At 44.9% G+C, this 19861-nt stretch overlaps 1 protein-coding gene across 1 annotated transcript in view; it reads right to left on the bottom strand.

Moving 5' to 3' along the window:
• AGK (acylglycerol kinase) overlaps positions 1 to 2572 on the bottom strand; it is a 36482-nt gene extending 33910 nt beyond the window's left edge. Inside the window, exon 1 of the mRNA XM_064738000.1 lies at positions 2293 to 2572. Within this exon, the coding sequence (XP_064594070.1) occupies positions 2293 to 2393 (101 nt within the window). The 5' untranslated portion in view covers positions 2394 to 2572. The remainder of the gene's footprint in view (positions 1 to 2292) is intronic.
• Positions 2573 to 19861: the final 17289 nt, after the last annotated feature.

Here is a 19861-nt window from a genome sequence, read left to right on the forward strand (position 1 = left end):
CAACCACAAGGTAAGGTCCTCACCTCAGAGAGTATCACAAAGGGCTCTTGAGACCACCTTTGAACTCTTCTTTACACTCTTGCCATTCCTTGTTTTTCTATAACCTGAATTAAACAACTCTCTGCAGGGAATGACCCAGAAACTGCTAAACAGTTGTCAGTGTTCCCAAACAGTGTTTAAAACTGTGAAAGCAGTAGCTATGGCCTGCATCAAAGTCTCACTGAGCTGTCTGTCATCACAGGATTTCCTACCTTGCGTTCCCAGTGCCTTCTAAGGAAATGCTGTATTTTCCTTTACAGACAATAGGGAGATTGGAGAATGGGATATGTAAAATTTTTCTGCCCCCAGTACAATTTCTGGGTTAAAGCACCATGCCTACACTTGGGGCAAACAACCCCCACACACCAAAATTTAGATACCAAAGATTCCCTTTTTGGTTGTTTGCCTTTCATATTTTCCTCCTTATTCCCCACCACGTCACCTGCAGCACACTCCAAATTCTCAGTGATCCAAACACAATTTCACCGCTACCACACAAGAAATCAGTGTACATCTGAAACCACAGCACACAGGCACAGGAACTCCCAGATACAACAGATACAAGGGGAACACTGAGTCTCAGTGCTTCAGGTAAGAAGCAGGCAACTAAAGCAGATGTACCACGCAAAACAAAGTCCCTAGGTAAAAGGATGTGAAGAGAGTATAAAAACAACATAAACAGATTTATTTTCCTAACTTTTCCACCGAGGCTTTGGCAGCATTGCAATGCAAGCAGAAAAGAGCATTGTTAAAAACCTGAGTAAACAATTAAAAATCATTAAGACAGTGACAATAAGCAGCAGAACCAAAAGTAACAACTTTTAAAAATAATTTGGCTACGCCTCCTTTCCAGTCAAACACATTACCCATAATCCTTAAGGACAAGAATTAAAAGATAAATATCAGGTGTGAAAAATGCATGTATTTTATGATTGGCTTTTTTGCAAATATTAAAATTAATATTATATGTGTTGTGTCAGAAAGTAATGCTGTATTAATTCTCTTAAGTACTGTGTTAAATATAGTTTTGGATTATTAAAAAAGTTAAAATAGAAACTATGCTATGTAGGATACTTTTTTTAAAGAAAGGACTTGCAGCAAGATAGCAGCCACAGGACACCTAAATCTTTCAGAGAAAAAGAATTTATTGCTCTCTTATCAGAAGAAACAAACTTCTTCCTGCCTCAAAGGTGCTGTAAGGATTCAGAGGAAGAAGTTGACGATGACCAGACAGAATCCTATGTTTGAATGGAATTTATACATCATGTATGAGGTGTATGAATATGCAACAGGCTGTTGTTTTAAAGGGTTAATCCTCTGTAGACGTGTGTCATTTTTCGGCTTGTGCTGCCCAAAAAAAGTTACCCAGACGTCAGTAACTCTTTGTATTTATTGTCTCATATTGTCCTAATTCAATTTACCCAAATTATTATTACTCTAATTGTATTACTATTTTTATAACCATTTTATTACTATTGAACTTTTAAAATTTTAAAAACAAGTGATTGGCGTTTTTCACATCAGGGACATTTACTCCCCAGGTAAGCAGTGGCAATGGCCCCACCAGGTATAACTTAGGGGAGGAGCAGCTGCCAGGCTTCTCCCAAACTGGGTGGGTGACAGCAGCAACGACCGCACCGGCGGTGGGGACAGCACAAGGCTGCCAGTGCCAGGGCTCAGGAAGAGCCAGGGACTCTTTTTGTACCCTGTAGGGTCTCTTTTTGTACCCTGTAGCCAGGGGCTGCAGCAAACAGGAGCAGGGAAAGCCCAGAGGCACAGGACACCACGCTGGGATGGGCCACGCTCAGCACACCCTGCAGGCCTTGCTCCAGTAATCCCTACAGCACAGACCCAAAGCCAGCTGAAGGCACACGTGTGGCTCACGACAATCTTTTTTAGACTAGAAGACAGAAAACCTTCTCCTGTCCAAGAGGCCCCATATACCAACCAGACATCCCCACATCCCCTCTGTTTAAAGCTCCCGCCGGAACCCGCCCCAGTCCTGCAACGCGGCCGGCATGGGAAGGCAGGAAAGGCACCGAGCCCAGCCAAGGAGATCCATCCCTCCTGCTCATCTATCCAGGAGGGAGATCCATCCCCTCCTGCTCCTCCATCCATGCAGGAGGGAGATCCATCCCCTCCGCCTGCCGGGGCCCTCCGAGAGCCGACCCCCATTTTAGCCGCTCCCCCTCCCTCCATCTCTCCCTCCCTCCCTCCCGCCTCCCGGCCCGGCTCCAGCCCAGCCGGCATTACCAGTGTTTCCCATAGAGCCAGTGTCCGCCCCAGCCCAGCAGGCAGGCTCCGAACGTGGATTTCTTCCAGTGGTTCCTGAGGGCCGCCAGCACTTTCGCCATGGTGCCCCGCCGCGCCGGGGGCCGCTGCCGTGCCCGGCCCGGCTCGGCTGGAAACGGCTCCCCCGGCCCCGGCGTTCCGCGCACGCAGCCGGCCGCGCGTCACCGAAACAAACAAACAAACGAAAAAACAAATAAAAAAAACCCCGCGAATCCCAAGGAAAAGAGTTTTCACTCTTCCCAGAGTCCCGGCGCTCGCTGCCCCGCTCCAGCCCCCAGAGGGCCTGTTGCCATAGGTTCTTGGCTGCCGGCGCTGACGCTGCCGGGAGCGCGGGCAGATGGAGATGGAGCGTGGCGGGGGACAGAAGTAAACAGGTCTTTTTCCCACATCGTTACAAATAAGAAGCTTGACTAGGCCAATATTCAAGCAGCAATCAATTTATTAATTAATATGGTAAAGTATGAGCAATACAGCGCTGGGTACAGTGGGGGAAGTTTTCCCTCCAACTGCACACCGATGGTTGAGGCTTACAGGTATTTACAGGGGTACTCATAAGCATTCTCAGCAGTTTCTATTCCAATTTTTACTCATCAGCAGTTTCTATTCCAAATTTTTATGTCACAATTCTATACACTATTGTGATTTAGTTTTTCTTAGGATGTATCCAAAAGGATTATCCCCAGATGGTGGTGGTCCGGTTTCTGAAAGAAGAAAGACGAATCCCATCTGGTGAGGTCCAGCTCCCCAGATGTGTGTCCACCTTTTAATTGCAAGGACTATAAATCTCATAACAGTGATGTCCAGCTTCCCTTGGTCGGAACTATAAATCCTTGAGTTGATGTTCATCTTCCTTTCTCAAGCTGCTTTTCTTTGTTTTGTTAAGGCATGAGATAAGCATATTTCCTTTATATATATTCCAAAGCTATAGTTTCAGAGATACAAGCAATATTCTAAGATTATACTTCAAAAGGTTATTATTGCAGAACTCTTTAGGGCTTAACTGCAAGCAAAGAGCAACATCCTTAATGCTTTAATTCCAATGCTCCTAAATCAACTAAGGTCAATTGCAAACAAAAGATGGGTTCAAAGGCCTTTCTCCATGCTTTACTTCCTCAGTTATGATTAGAATTTGCAGCTGTCCCATTGACGGTCTCCACACATATCGCAATCACAAATTCACACATTGCCTGTATGTACGTGATACAAAACACAGCTTTGTATTTCACAACATCAATAAAAATATACATGGTCTTACCCCTGCCCGCACAAAAAAAAACCAAAATAAAACAAAAACAACATAAAAAACCCAAAGAAAACCCCAAACCTGCCAAAAACACCAAACCCAAACCAACCAAACAAAACACAACAACAACAAACCCAAAGAAAATCAAAACAAAACTCAAAAGTAAAACAGAATCACAAATAAACAACAAACTGAAAATATTCAATTCCAAATATTCCATAAAATGAAGTTAGAAGAAATGTTGTCCAGGAAGTAAGGGGGGGGGGGGGTTGCTGTTTAAGCCTAACCATCAGGATGGCTGAAGAACCTGGAGAAACGTCTCCAGTCACACATAGAAAACACCAATATCACAAGGATGCCATGCAGCCATGAACAGCATGAACAGCCTGCCAGGGAAAGTGGAAACATAAACAAGGAACAAGATCTGACCTCATCATGGAAAAAAGCTTTGGGACAAGCTAGTGGTGGTAGCCTCTCCCAGCATGAGGTTGTAACTATATTGTCTATAACAATTTTTCACAAGGTAAACCACCCAATTGATCAAGGGAAGCCAGTACATGTAATCTTTTTGGATTTCAGTGAAACTTTTCTCAGGAAAAGCCACAAACGACAGAAATTTATGTCTAAAAGAAGACAGAGGAGCCCTGTAACTTTATTGGAATAAAGGGAGAGAGTCCACCCGGGCACACCCGTGGGGTTTTCTCTCTCTGGGTTTTGGAGGGTGCAGCCTCCTTTTACCACTCTCAGTTTGCAAACTCAGGAGAATAAGGATGCAGTCTGGCAGGGACTGGTGGGTAGGGTAATGAATGTAATACTCGGCACTTTTTTTTTTTTCTGACTGTTTTTTCCCTCTTACAAAATGCCATTTTAGCAATTCAAAAACATCACAGTCAATAAAATGCTTTTTTTTTTTTTAAAGCTTCTCCAAATCCTTCTCTTAAGAATGTCAGGATGGGATATGAGTTGTAACATAAGGGGGCTGCTTGAGGCTAAATTTGGGATTCTAGGTGTGCAAAAGTCTGTTCTGCAAAAATCAAATTGATGCAGAAGATGGTCCAGAAGACACTCTGCTGTTAGTGATAAGAAAAGCTGATTAAACCCTATGGATTAGTATCCCTACTATGTTTTGGGTTTTCTTTTCCCTTCATTTTGCAGAACAGAAGATCTGGGATTTTTTTTTAAGTAAGAAAACATTAAATTATCTTCTCCTGATGAATATTTCAGGCATAACCTCATACAATAGCCATTGCTTCCCACTTAAATATTCCAGGTTCATCTGTCCACTGCATCTCAGTGTGCTGAGTATGTGCACTTGATGCAGTGCTGAATGTTCCAGGTGGTGTGGAGTGATTAAATGTCCTACTTTTCTTTCTTTTGGTGTTTGTCCTACTTTTTTAGAGTATTCAGGTGATATGGCCAACTGCTAACACCAATGATAGCCTTAGATATTAGTACTCTCATCCTTTTCTTCACTTATGAAAAGACTGTGTGCTGATAAATGCTTTTCAAATTCATAATTCTCATGTGGTGCCACAAATAATTTGCAAACATCTCTAACTTCCTATTTTGCAACCAAGTCTACCGAGTACAGTTACATTCATTAATGATGTTTCCAAAACAAGCTTGAATTTTTAAAATAAACCCTCTTTAGTATTCAAATGCATGTTCAGAGCAGTCAGAAAAAAATGCTTAAATGTATGAAAGACCCGAGTATCTCTAAGATGGCTGAATGGAAATTTTCCTGTGTTCATCACCATGAAAACACATCAGAGTTAGTATAAATGAGAAATTTTGCCTCAGTTGCTAGCTGTCTTCTTGAGCCTGCTTTGGGCAGGGTGGTTGGACAGGGTGAGGTCCAGAGGTCCCATCCCATCTCCCCTGCTGGGACTGTGTAACACTCTCTGAGATTCTGGGTTGCTGATTTTTGATGTGGGGCTTTTTGAAGAGAGTTGCCCTTAGAAGAAAGAGACAGTGGAGTCAGCAACGACAGATTGTGCACTTCTCTTTTTACTTGGCTTTACTTAGAATGCAGTGGCCATTCTGAAATCCCTCCTGGCAAACACGTATGTCCTAGTTTTTAGCTGTGGCTGTCTGATCCACCCTCAAGGTAGATCACACCTGCCATGCTGCTGCATGTACCAGGTAATTCTCTTTTAGCTGTCCTAGTTTTCTGCATGTCAGATCAATAGAAGCAGGTATTAGAGTGTGTGCAATGGAAAATGAGAGGATAAAGGATTGATCTTGAGCATCCTCTAGATTATGTGCTGCAGTTATTTTTTAGGCCATGTAAAATTCCTGCTCTCTTTTTCATAACACTGTTCAGAAGAGGCTGGAATGTGTGATTTTGTTTTCTTATGATTGCTAGGTGCTTTTAGTAAAAAACAGACTAATTCAAAAAACTGCTCTGTAACTCTTAAAACTTGACTGGGGAAGTGTCACCTAAAATTATCTCACAAGTTGTGTATGAAGACAGGTGAACACCTCATCCTAGTTACTCATGTCTGACCCTTATATGAGGAGTAATTTTTTATCATTCTGTCTCTACCATCAGTTCCAAGCCTGTTAGGAGGGGAAGCTTCAGATAAGTGATCATGCATGAGGCACGTACTTATTTGTTACTTTGGGTAAGTCACATCCTCAGTCATCTCAATGTAAAAGAGACAGTAGAGAGGTTTTTGTCTACTGCTTGGCACTGCCCTACAATTGATAAGGACAGAAAATCATTTAGTCTCCATTTCTGTCCAGCACAATCTGTGCCTATGTTTGCATAAAAAAGGGACCTCCCCAGTCCACTGTAGTCCTTCTGTCATCCTTGCAGCAATGGAGAACTGGGACCCCACAGCCTGCTGGTTACTCTGGCATTTGAGACTCGTTTATGAATGCTCTGGGGGTATGGAACAGCAGTGCTGTCTGCACATCCCGTGCCATCACGGTAATTCTCTTCAGGAGCTTTCTTACAAGTGAAATGCAAATAGCTGCTTGTGCTGCAAGGAGACCACATTTAGTGCTCTGCAGGAGCTGTGTGTTCACTGCAGCGCTGCAGGTCCGTGTTCCTGCCAGACCGAGGCAGCGTTGCCTGTTCGAGTCTGCCCACATCCCTGTTTTTCACATGATTAATGTCCCTGTGGCCAGAGTGACAGGGAAGAGAATCCTCACACAACCTTCAGGCTTTTGTGCAGCTGATGAGGAGAGAAACAGAATCTAAATATTTCCATGTCTCTGACTCAGCAGGAGAGATTATAGTTTGCTTTGTTTTAATTCTGCAACACCTGAACACCAAGCATGGTTTAGGCTGAGGGAGAGCCCTTTTCCTTGGTGGATGTGAGCAGCACTAACTGGATACCTCTTCAGATCAGGCTGTGGGATGGGAGCTCCTGCCTTTCGGGCACATCCATCTCTGCCTTTTCTTAATCACAAGCCACAGGCACAGGCTTTAGGCTTGGCTGCAGGCAGAGCTCTTTCCCTTCCTGCCCAGGAGGGTCCCTGGGCTAGCTGAAATCTCTGGTGGGCTTCCCAGTCTGTGTCTCTCTGCTTCTGTTCTTCTGGTTTTGTGTCCAGGGCCTGAATCTCCTCCTCCACAGTGCGTCCCAGGTCCCACTCCATTCTACCCCAGCCAATGATTTATGTAAGAGAGAGGAGCACTGCAGCCACTGAAGCTAATCAGAGAAAGTTCCTGCCTGCGAGAGCAGAGAAAGTTCATGATGGATTCCCTTGCCCTTATTTCCAGCTCTGCCTGGAGGTGTGATTCCCTGGGGCAGTCATGTCTGCAGTCAGTGCCTGCTCCACTGGTTTGGAGAAAGAACTGAATCACATTGGCAGGGTTTTTGGTTGGGTAACTCAGAGAAACTCTGCACAGGAATAATCCCTCCCTTATTCCCCCTCTCTGCTCTTCCTCGGCTCTTCCTTAAGCAGAACGTGACCTGAGCTTCACCCTCCTCAGAAGGAAATTCAGAAGCATGCCTAGCATATTTATATGGCAAAACCCACGACCTTTACACCCTGCCCCCTCTTCCCACATCCAAGCTATTACACAGAAATATTCCCTAATTCTCTGAGTTTATTAACCTTTTTTCCAAGGGAATGAATAGAGATATTCACAGCTTTTGAACAGCAGCAGAAACCCATTAAGTTGCTCTGTGGCAATCTTGTCAGGAACTTGTTCCTTTAGCAGAGACACGTTTCAGAAGGCTCTACACTCACTCCCAAACCATTTGGATTCAGTAATGCAGGTGCCACTGAGGCGTCAGCGTGAGCAGGCCTGGACCCTAAGCTGTGAGTGTAGTTAGATCTCCTCTGGGTCTGCTGCAAGTGGAGGAGCAAGGCCGGTGCCCTGGGACTGGGATCTCTCCATCCCCCAGCAGCACAAGCCCCTGCACAGAAATGTCTAGCAGCTCCTGTGCTGATTCTACACTCTGCTTCTCAGGGAAGCTCTCAGTGAGAGCTACATCAAAGACATCCATTTTGTTGCTGGTACAGGTTCCTACCCTCAAAAAGTCCCGCTGACTGAGGCTAAGGTCACTCCTCTCTGAGCTCATGCTGTCACCGTGGTACTGCTACATATTAGAGGACTCAGCATAGAAAATAGTGGGATAGCAGGAGGGAGAGAGAAGGAGAGAGCCTGACCTGCCTGCAGGATGTGCATTCCTGTCTAAGCAGGGATGCTTAGAAGGGATGTAGCTTCCACCAGCAGGCTGGCAGCACCAAACCTCTCCTGCCTTACATCTGCAGGCAGATATTGTCACTCTGCACTGAGTCTGAGTGAGGGATGTAACCCATGAGACTCCTCACTCAGGCATTTTGCTTTTGGCAGAGATTAATGCTCATTGTTTAATGAAATAAGTCATATTCTCTCCTTTTAACCTGTTGTACAGCTGGATGAGAGAAAGAGTAGGAAATTAAGGCTTTTCCGCTGTTCCTTGATTTCAGTGCATCCACAAATACTACATGAACTTCCCTATATTCACACTGAGATACTGCCTACCCAAAAATCCAGATGCTGCTATATACCATCCTGGTTATATCTCATGGCCAGATGATCTCGTATTCAGAAGAGCTTCTGAAAACTACTAATATATCTGCAGCAATGGTTCATTTTTCACTGAGGCAGTGACATCCTAATCTATGGACCAGATGGAGTGGGGCCTTGGGCAATTGTAATCAAAGAGCAACAGCCATAGTTTGAAGGAAAGAGATTCCCTGTTGGTTTTCTATTAAATGCTTCTATTTTCATTTTCTTTTGACTCAATTGTGTGCATCACCATGGCCCACTGAACACATCTGGCTGACATCTTAGATCAAATACTTGGCACATTACTGTGTTTGCTCAAAGTTTCACTCCTTCCAAAGTCAGTGGCAATGCTCTGTGACAGTAACTTGTTTTATCCTAGTCCTTAGGTGGAGTTTGGGGATCAGCAGAAGCAGTTGCAGGCAAAGGCAGGCTGAAAAAATCCATCACTGTAATGATGAACCCCTCCCATTCCTTTTCACCAACCAAATACCTTTGCTGCTGTGTAGGAGGTAGAAGATTAATTTGTCTTGGATGCTGGAGTGCAAAATAGGACCACTCAGAAAAAGTATAATCCCACTGAGTTACTATAAATTGGTCTAGTTCAGTCCCTGCCAAAAGATACATTCTGCATCTTATACTGACAAGGACCTGTGCTCACAGATTGTAACTGGCCATTTCATCAGTCTGTGAAGCAGAAGTCTTAATGTCTTCAAGTGCTGATGAACACGTCATTGTATTTTGTCTTCTTCTTTTCTCTCAGCAAATCAGTTAAATCAGAATAAAATCTGATATTCTACTTTCTCATAGCTTTCAACTATTTAAAGGTAATCACTTGTCCTGTGAGAAAAAAGTTGTTGGAGTTACAGATCCTGTCATATATACTGGTTCCTTAGCATTAGAGAAAACATTAGAGAGTTCTTTCAAACACTTTCTTTACAAACTCTATTGCATTTTCAGCAAATATACTTCAACAATCTCTGTGGCTAGCTTGGTTTTGATCACTTTCACATTGCATTTATCTTCCAGAAAGTTACTAAGTGATATGGTTTTATGAATTGGTTTTGTTGTTTTTGTGTTGTTAATTGACATGCTAATTATGACTGACACAGGCATTGCTTTTAAATCCCATGTTGTTTCTTTCCCTGCACACAGTGCATATTCTTTGAATTCCTATCACATTGTGATCTGGTATCAGTTCAAAGACTTGAGCTTTGCTTCTCAAGCTGTTTAGACATTCTTTTCACTTCATATGCTGTTTTAAGGATCTGTGATAAGATGTTGCTGAGGGCAGTGTGAGACTCTGGGACTTGGCTCGATTAGAACAGCCGTGTATTTTACATGAAATGAAAGTGGTTTGAACCACAGTAACGAGCCAATACTTGTTATCCACGCTCTCCAAATGCACAGGCATTGCTGACTCCATTTATATGACATCTTTGCTTGCTTTGTTTTCTTGCTTTCCCCTGCTAAGAACAGATGGGAAGAGTAATTTAAATACCGAATACCATAAGGTACCTGGAGTAAAGTAAATTAAGGAAATACTGTAAGTGAGAGAATGAAGTGTTAAACCTCTAACAGGAGATTTACAATTAAGAATTAACAGAGATGATAAGCTTTGCCAAGAAACAGCAATCACTTCACAGAGTGAATCTTGCAGAGGATGGGCAGGGCTCTGCCATTACAAATATATGGAGGGTCCCAGGTCATAAGAAAGAAGAGACTCAAGATGACAAACATGTAAAACAGTGTATGGATTTATGGAAGCAGCATCAATTGGGATAATGTCCATTCCGTGATGAAAGAGGCAAGGAACACCAGACTTGACTTTGCTTCACAAAAACATGTGAATACCAACAGAAGGAATATATAGGATGGGTAATGAAAACAAGGACAGCACCAAATGCTTAGATGAAAATGATACATAGTGGAAATGTACAGCATAGCAGCCAAAGATGAAATTATCTTAACTGGAAATAAATAAGACATTTATTTTTTAACTGTTATACAGAAGCATATGTGTTGCCAGAAATACTTTTGGAAGATACTTGTAAGAGAGTCACACATAGCAGTAAGTAAATATGGAAACAGAATGGACAGTAATAAGCTTATTAAGCACAAAGAAGTATGTGAAAAAACTGGAAAATAAATGGGTATATTTTAAAAATATACTGGAAAAGGCATAATTTGTAATATTGACCCAGAAAATATCTCAACTCCCTTAGCATTGTGCTATGAGGTCCCTGCATTTCTTATCTTTAAGAAAAGTAATCTTAAATCAGAGGCAAAGAGGGAATGTTGGTAGGATTACTGAAAGGACAATGTTAGAACCAGCACATTAATTTTTGTAGGAACAAAGCACAGTTTCTTCTAGTACTGGGACACAGCTAAGCAAACAAAACAGAAAACTCTAGATAATGCAAATAATGCTGGAATAAATAACATAAGATAAAAACTGCAATGAGTCTGTCACGGGTGAGATGATGAGGGAGAGCCTGTCCACATAGATGAGGGAAATATGTAAAGATTCATTGGGAAGGCTGCTAACATTTGCCCCTAATCTGGCTGCTTGCAGCTACCACCTGGAGCACTGCTGCTCGCTGATGTTTAATGGATGTGCAGTGTCAATATTAATACAGACTCTGAGAAACTGAAGGAGTTTATTAGGGCACTCTGTTCCAATGGTTCACAGCACAGGAGTTAAGCTATGCATTCATTTCTCCAAGGACACTATTAGTGGTCCTGCAAAGCTTTGCTCAAAGCTGCAAAACAATGACTTCTGTGCCACAGATGCCAATGAAATGTGATATTGGTGTGTTCTAGTAAATAAAGAGATTTTGGGTTTTTTCACAGAAAACTGGGTCTGCTGAAATTGGCCATGTCACACTACTGAGTTTGCCAAGCCAGTTCATCCTGGGAATTTCTGCTTGCAGTTAAATACACAGCTGGCAGGCATTTTGGGGGCCTAGAGCTACTCCCAGCTACCTCTGTGAAAATGCAGTAGGTACAGCTTAGAATTACATTGTGTGTAATGATCTGACTTTGAAAAACAACCAACCCACTATCCAAAGTTTTGCCCAACCTTGAACAGAAGACAGACTGAGATTGCCAGAAATATGACAGAGAGAGACTATAGAGAAAATGAATGTTATTAGCAGAATTGCTATTAAAATTCTGTAGGAACTCTCATTAGTTAGGACCAAAATGGATCCGTGATAGTCCTTAAGAGACTGAAAAATTTAAGTGAAGAGCCAAGAAAATACTACACAAACCTTTAAAGGCACTAAGGAAGCTGGCAGAATTCACTAAATGTACCAAAAGGAGCAAGAGTTTTAGATGGTTCTCTATGAAGGACAAGCTGCAGAGCTCTGCATCTGCTTGTGTGTGTGTGCACTGCTGTTCCCACCACCTTCCCAAAAGAGTGGGACACAAGCAGCTGTGTACTCAGTGGAGTTTGGCACCTGGAGCACACAGTTAGTTGTGTGAACATGCCTAGATCCAAGAAGGGAGGGAGGGAGGGGATGGTGAGCCTGCTGTTTCAGCCAGGACAGCTGGGCAGCCTCAGGATCTGCAGGTGCATGGATATGTGAATGCTTTGTCCCCAGCCAGCCTTGCAGATCCAAGAAGCAGCAGATTCCCTGCACTAATACTGATCCTGAAATGTCACTGAGCATCCATTTAGAAAGGAATGTGAGGCTTTAAGGTTACAGCTTTGATGGCCAACCATCCCTGTCAGGCTTTTGTGGCCATCACACAGGAGTAATGGGAGCTAGGCAGGATGTAAGGCTCAGCTCTCAAAAGCCAGGCACAGTTTGGACCTCACCATTCCCAACCCAGCGTGTTCATGAAGGGTCTGCTGGGTCCCACCTTGTGGGAACCCAGAACATCCCTCTGGCTGCCCAGGATGGCCAGGACCCTTGCCAGGGATCTCAGAGGCCCCAGCACAGAGCCCAAAACGCCTGTGGTTTTGGTTATGACCTGTGGAGCAAGTTACCACCTTAGATGAAGATCAGCAAGCCACAATAGTTTAAGTAGAATATTAGTGAAGTTATCACAGGGTGGAAAAGTAGATTTTAGGGTTTTTGGTATGGGGGTTCAAGGGGCAAGATGGAGGGAACTGGGCGTGTCCAGCCTTTCTCCTTCTTCTTCTTGGCCTCCATCTTCTGCTGTGATGGTGGCACTTTTAGATTGGTTTAGAGTAGAAGCTCACTGTCTAACATAGGTGATAGGTATTGGAAAGTAATTGTAAACATTGTACATGTAATTTTTAGTATAAAGACATAACACCACTCAGGGGCAGGCAGAGTGCCTTGGACTGTCCTGCTGGACGGACCTTGGCAGGACAGGAGAAAATTTTTTATAGATAAGATACAATGAACAACCTTGAGACCGAGAAATTAAGAGCTCTGACTCCTTCTTCAAGCGCCAGGCTGGGAAAAGAGACTTTCTAACACATCTCAGGGTCACTCTGACCAGCAAGAGATCCCAACACCACCTCAGCCACCACATCCTGGGCTCTGGGGAACCATGGCTGCTTGTCCATTCACACCCTGGGCAAGGCTCATGAGTGGATGGGAGAGTCTGGACCAAGCATCAGTCACAGGTAATCTCACATTAATGAAATGTGTATCCTGGTAATTTGGGAATAATTGTATCTTAGTTAATAGCCATTGGTATCTTCCCTCACCAACTTTATTTACTCCATGACATAGTTACTGTGTCTTAAACAGAAATCACCCTCAAGGTATCATCTTATTATCTTCTCATCATTCTGCAAATCTGTTTCATATTACCAATAATCTTATTACTACAACTGCAACATTCATTAAGCAAATGGAGAACAATAAAAATACATAAGTAAGAGCAATCAAATTAGATTTGAATCTCACAGTGAGTGATGGATAATTCTGGATCAGATTGTTCTCATAGATTTTTCCCCATTATTTTCTAAAAAGGTTTAAATAGCTCAAAAAATTTCAATTACAAGGTTCTCTTCTAGAGTGTGGCCATTTTATGTGACCTGGTTACCACAAAATGGCACAGGCAGGACCAGAATTGGTTGCAGAAGCTTCCCCTCGTTGGCAGGGAGACCTCTTAGCAGAGACAGTGTTGCTGGGCTCCTGTGGCAAACACCAGTCCCTGCACAGGCCAGGTGAGCTCTGTGACAGTGATCCAACACCTTGGGTATGTCAGCTGCTTCCAGGTGACATCCTGAGTGGGCTTGCACAGGACTGGGAAGCCATCACTTTCTTCTCAATGTGTAGCGAGTGGCTCCTGATGTTGCACTGAGCAAAGCAAAACCACAGATTTGTTCTGAGCCATTTGTATTTAAGAGATTTGGGGCTTGATCCTCAGCTCAGGGGAGTAAATGGAAATGCATTCATGAAGTGCAGGTGGGTTGATTTTCAAGCTGTTCTTGCCTATCAGCTGTGCCAGTTTATATTTAGGTCTGTTACACCTGCATGGAGCCACTTGAACATGTATCAAAACAATTCCTGTCCCTAGCTGTGATCTGTACTTTCTAGTCCAACAACAGATCATCATTTGTCTCACTGGTAAAATAACTGCTGAGGAATAGAAGTGATTTTTTCCATCTGCAAATGCACAAAAATATAGTTGGAACATTTTATGGGTACATTGCACACCTGATGGAAACATGACTGCTTCTTCTCTGGGTATGTCAAAAATATCCTCAGCCAACCTCACTGTTTTTATCAACTCTACTCTTTTATTTTATGTTCATTCTGGCCTGGAATTTTTTTTTTTTCTGAGCATCACAGATGAATTTTTGGCCACTTTGGTATGCTCTGCCAAATGGTAGTAGAAGAAATCCAGCCTCTGAAGTACAGTATGTGCCATTAAATCAATGAGGGGATGGTGTGATACATGCTTATGTGCATGTGCAAATTGCTGTGTGGGACAGGGCCAAGGTGCCTGGATTTGATTTGGACTCAGGAGAGGCTACTGGTCACTGCCTTTTTGTGCTGGCCCAGTGCCTTCCTAGTTTGTAATCCTCCAAATAATTATTAAAGTCCTTTTTTGTTTTAATATGCAAGTTTGCATTTACCTCAATAATTCAGTACCACTACTGCAGATATAACAGAAATACAGCTACACCCAAGTACATTTTTAGCAAAATGGACAAAGAGATAATAAATAGGAGTTTTAAAAAACATAAAATTTTCCTGGATCCATAAAGAAAGAATAAAATGGGAAGTTGGAGCACAATATCCTACCCCTGATGGTATGACAGCCTGTAAATATCTTGTCCTTTTCCCATTCATGTTGTGTGACCCTTCTGTCTGGGCTGTACTTGCCTATGACTGTGCTCCTGTAGAGAAATGCATCCCAGATGATGTATGCAGCCAGTTTTAGGAAGAATGAGGCAGGTCCCAGGGGCTCCCACCACGCTGATCAAAGAGACACAAGTTTTGTGGTGTGTGAAGAGGAACAAGAGGTCAAATGGAATCAGCTCTCTGGCCAGCTCTCCTGTAACTCACATCCTGCATCACACACTGCCAGCGTTTCTTCTGCTGCAATCCTATCTGGGCTCAGCCAGGAAATGCAAAAATGCAGTCACCTTTAAGGAAAAAAGTGACATGTGGCCCTGGTTTGGTGTTTGCTACGTGTTGGGAGCCATGTGCCAGCCCAGTGCCCTGCCTGGCTGGAAGTTCCACTCAGCCCCCTGCTCCATCCTGCCCATCTCCTCTGTCTGGAGCTGCTGAGGGAGTGGCTTGTGATCTCCAATGCCCTCACACAGCCTGATGTGGGCTCCCCAGGATGCAGAATTTGTAGGAGATCCCTTCTGGGTCTGCAGGAGGGAGCCAGGAGAGAGCAATACTTGTTCAGCTCTCACTCTGGTCTGCAAATTTGGAAATGAATCATGAGGAACTGGAAATCAGTAACATGGCTCCTCCTGGACATTCTTTTGGTGGATGGAAGTGAGCTGCAGACCTTGGGAATTTGCCCTCAACCTCCTTGGATCTCTGCAAGCAGAGAGCATTTTCTGAGCTGGCAGGAGTGAATGTGACAGCAAAGGACAAATGAGAGAGGAAGGAGAATGAAGGGCTCTGCACAGAGGTGACAACCTTGAGGGCAGAGCTGGCAGGCTGAGACCTTGGTCTGTTTGCACCAGCGTTGCTATTTGTGGCTGGATGCAGACAACAGTGAGGCAGTAAAAGGCCTTTTATTTAAGGTGCTGACACCTCAGGAGAAAATGAGAAAAAGAGAGGTGCTAAAAGAAAAATGCATTGATTTTCATTCTTCTGTCCTTTCACTTCTTCCTTAAATTTTATGGGATGAACTTGCTCAATTTAAGTACTTGTCAGCAAAGGTGTGACAGGACAATCAAGAGCCATCCACTGTGCCAGCTGGGAACTCTTCCAGGGGCCACGTGCTGGCAGGTACCTCGGCACTGCCTGGAGGGAGAGCTTCCCTCCTCCTCCTCCTCCTCCTCCCTTGTCCCGTCCCCAGCAGGCAGTGAACCTGGGGCACAACCTCCTGCATTCCCATTGGCAAGTCCTGGGAGCCCCTGGGCTGCAGGAGCACATTCTGTGTTCAGGAATAGATGAACATTCTCCTAATAAATGTGCAGCCTGAATCCAGCTCTGCAGAGAAGTTGTGGGGCTGGTGACAATTAATTTGTTGCTGGCAAAACAGCAAAAAGGGGCTGTTTTATACAGACTGGGACTATGCCACCTGGCAACATTTGAGTAGCACTACCTCAGTAGATTTCACAATAAGCTCTTGCAGATGTTAGCCTTCATCCATTCTTACTCGTGGGCAAAGCAAGGCTGGCAGGTGGGTTGTAAGGTTTTCTGCAAGGCTGTTCTGGATGGTGCTACAGCTGGAGGAGGGAGGAAAGCCTGGCTGACTGCCTGTCCTGAGATACAGCTTCCCTCAGGGCATCTTCCCATCTCTGCAGATGTGCTTCAGCTTGCCAGGTGTACCTTGGGAGCATTCAGCTCCTGACTCTGACAAGGTGGATCTCCATTCCAGCCGTGAGTGTTCCCCTGTCATCCTCCCTGGTGGGCTCCTCTTTGGGACTCTGTCCCAGAGCAGAGATCTCAACACCAACAGAGCCCCCCAGATGAAAGGAAGCCCTGATGGCAGTAACAGCAATGACAGCTGCCATGGGCAAAGGTGTCACCCAGGACACAGAGCTGCTGCTGCCACCTGCGTCCCCAGACTTGGCTGGGCCTCCCGGGAAGCTGCGCATCTTTACAGAAAAAGCTGAGCTCTGGACAGAATATTTTTAGACTGATTTCCTAAGGAAATGAAGGTTCTGTCACTTCATGTCTGCCCATCTGTCCCCATCAAACTCTGGATCCACTGGTTATTTGCAAACGAGTTTGATGGAGCATTAGAAGTTTCAAAAATATTGAGATTTCTATTTGTGAAAATCGGTAGCTGGGAAGAGACAAGGAGTGCAAGGTAATGCATGAATATCTATCTGACAGAGGGGAAGGAAGGACTCAGCAGTCACCTGTTCTGTCTGAAAGCTCTTGACAAACCTCAGCACATGGCATTTCTTGCTGCAAATTCAGTGGGTAGAGAATTCCCAAAGGGAATGAGCTAGGTTAAATGAAGCAGAAACTGCAGCCTGTCAGAAACACCCCAAATGTGAAACTGAGAACTTGAAGCTTTGTTCAATGCACAGGGCAACACGTTTCACTCAGCCTCCTTTGCTCTGACAGATTTGAAGGAAGCTTGTAAGAAAACATAACAGAAAAGAAGGAAATCTGCACCACTGTGAAGGTGGATATTTGGGGCTGTTTCATGTTTCATATTTTACCTGCTGAGGACCTTGTGTACCTGCATGTGTGTGCTCACTTTATTTAGTCATTAGAAGGCACTGAAGTACCAAGTGGCTTTCTGTGCATAATGGTTTCAAATATATATGGCCAGCTCCAAGTGCCAACTGCTGCTATGAAGACTTTGCCTTTGTGTTTTATTCCCTTCTCTCCCCCTCTGCCTGCCTCTGATTTTCCAAATCACACACTCTTTATGGCAGGGTTTATTATTTCTCCCTTTATGTTCCTGGCATGCATTTTGAGTATTGCTGTGAACAGTAAACAAAAGCCAAAGCAGGATACCTAATGCCTTCAGTTCTCCTGTAAAATACCTCCTGAAATAGCCACCACCCCCTCTGAGTGAAAGGGCTGTCTCTGGGGAACTGAGCAGGGCAGAGATGATGGCCCAGAGCTTGGAGTGTGACCTCTCTCCAGCCATATCTGCTGGCAGTGGAGCTCTCCTGCTGCTGGCCGTGCCCTTGGGCCACCAGCTCATTTCCTGCTACAGAGCTGGGCTCTGAGAGAGGGCTTTGCTATCACAGGCAGTGCCAGCTCCACTCTGAGCAGCCTGCTCACCGTGAGCTCTGCTTTGCATTTCAGAGCTGAGAAGGCCAAGGGTTTATCTCAGGATGGGAAGCAATAGCAGGGAATTAAACAGTCAAAGGAAAAGTGCAGTTTCTGAAAAGGAAGCGGTCAGTGGTCAGTCTTTGCAAGTCAGTAGCAGATGCAGGGTAGCAGGGACACTGTGTTTGAGGCATGCTGGGCAACTCAGGGGCCTGCATGGTGAGCTCTGGGATGGCAGCAGCCTCTGTCACTCCTGCCTGGCCACAGGCTCACTGCTTTGTTTGATGTGGGTTAGGCTGATAAAATCAGAGCTGAGCTGGTGGAGCTCTTCCACTTCTGTCTCATGCAAATGAACAAGACCATGCTCCCTCTGAGCAGAGAGGGAGCGACATTTTTAGTAAATGTAGCTTGTTAGGTGGTCTGGTTTTGGTCTCTGCAGGAAAGGAGCTCAGGCATGACTCTTTAGAGGGCCCCTGGGGAAGAGCCCGATAATGTAACAGAATAATGAGTGTCGAGCTATGAAAGCATTTCATTACCAGCATCCTCACCCCATGCAGCCCCAGCCTGCTGCAGTTATCATGTGTGTCTGACAGGAAAGGTCACCGTGGGATTATCCTGCCTCTGAAACACAGAGCGTGCATTCCACTGAGGGGTTCCTCACCCCTGGGTGGGCACAAAACATTAGCAGATACTCAAAGCAAAGGAAAAGCTGAACTTTGGGATGCTCCTCAGGGACACAGCAGGTGATTTCTCTGCTATGAGGAACTGTAGTTGTTGCTGCCTGTCCCTCTGTTCAATCTGCTGAGGCCCCACTGTGTTGCAGATGAAGCTGAAAAGTAGATGTCTTTCTCCTAAAATTTGCATTATTTTCCTCCCTAATTCAGTAGTTTTTTCCCTTCACGACTGGCTGGAATCTTGAATAGATGGAGCTAATTCAAACCAGGAGTTGGACCTTGAGAGATGAGCACTCCTGCTACACTTCCCAAATTGAGCTGCCAAGTCCAGGTGCCCAGAAGTGTGGGGGGACAGTGTCTGTGTATGACAGCCTCAGTCCCTGCCTTCCTGACTGAGACAAGGGCACAGCAAACCCCTGCTCTTCCATGGGTGGCTTGTGTGATACTGGGTTATTGAAATCCCTCTGTTCATTTCCTCTGTGGTGAACCACAGTTAATGAATTTTCCCTCCTTTTGCTGTCTGCTTTATCTAGCTGCATTGCAGGCTTCTGTGTGATCCTGTGGCTCTCATGTATCCTCTCATGCCCGAGGGCCAGAGCCCAAGACATGAGCATCAGCCTGGAAAGCAGCACAGAGCTGGCAGCAGCAGGGCTGGGCAGCCTGGGCACTGCACGGAGCAACAATGCAATGTGGCTTAAATTTCAGCCCTCATGTGCTTAATGCAAACCTGGACTTTTGTGCATAAATCTTTCTTGAAGTCAGGCCACTTTTTTTTCCAAAATGCAAGCTCTTCCATGACAGCATCTCTAGCTCAGCCTTCAAGGCCCAGCTGGCTTTTCAAGTTCATGTTCTTCTTGCCCCTTCCCCGTAGGAGCGCTGAGCAGCTGAGCCCTCTGCCCCTGCGGCCACGCTCCTGAGGCTTCCATGGGTGCCTTCCATGCCATCCCTGCCACAGGAGAGGGCACCTGCTTTCTCCCTCACCACAAAGCAGGCTCCTTTTTTAAAGGCTTCTTTTTTTAGCACTGATGAATCATGTTTCCCCTGCTGATGACAGAGAGCAGAGCCCAGCAGAGCACTGGCACTGCCGCTGAACGTGAGCGCTGTCCCTGAGCGGGTGAGGATGGCTGGGCAGGCTGGGCCTGGGGGCAGCAGTGCACAAGGAGAGGAGAAGCTTCATCCAAAAGGTTTTGACTCCTCGTGGTGCTGGATATGCTGCTGTAAAACCTCTGTTCCCTTCATTTGCTTTGGGGGG

Source organism: Zonotrichia leucophrys, chromosome 1A, assembly GCF_028769735.1.
Source record: "Zonotrichia leucophrys gambelii isolate GWCS_2022_RI chromosome 1A, RI_Zleu_2.0, whole genome shotgun sequence".
Taxonomy (NCBI): domain Eukaryota; kingdom Metazoa; phylum Chordata; class Aves; order Passeriformes; family Passerellidae; genus Zonotrichia; species Zonotrichia leucophrys.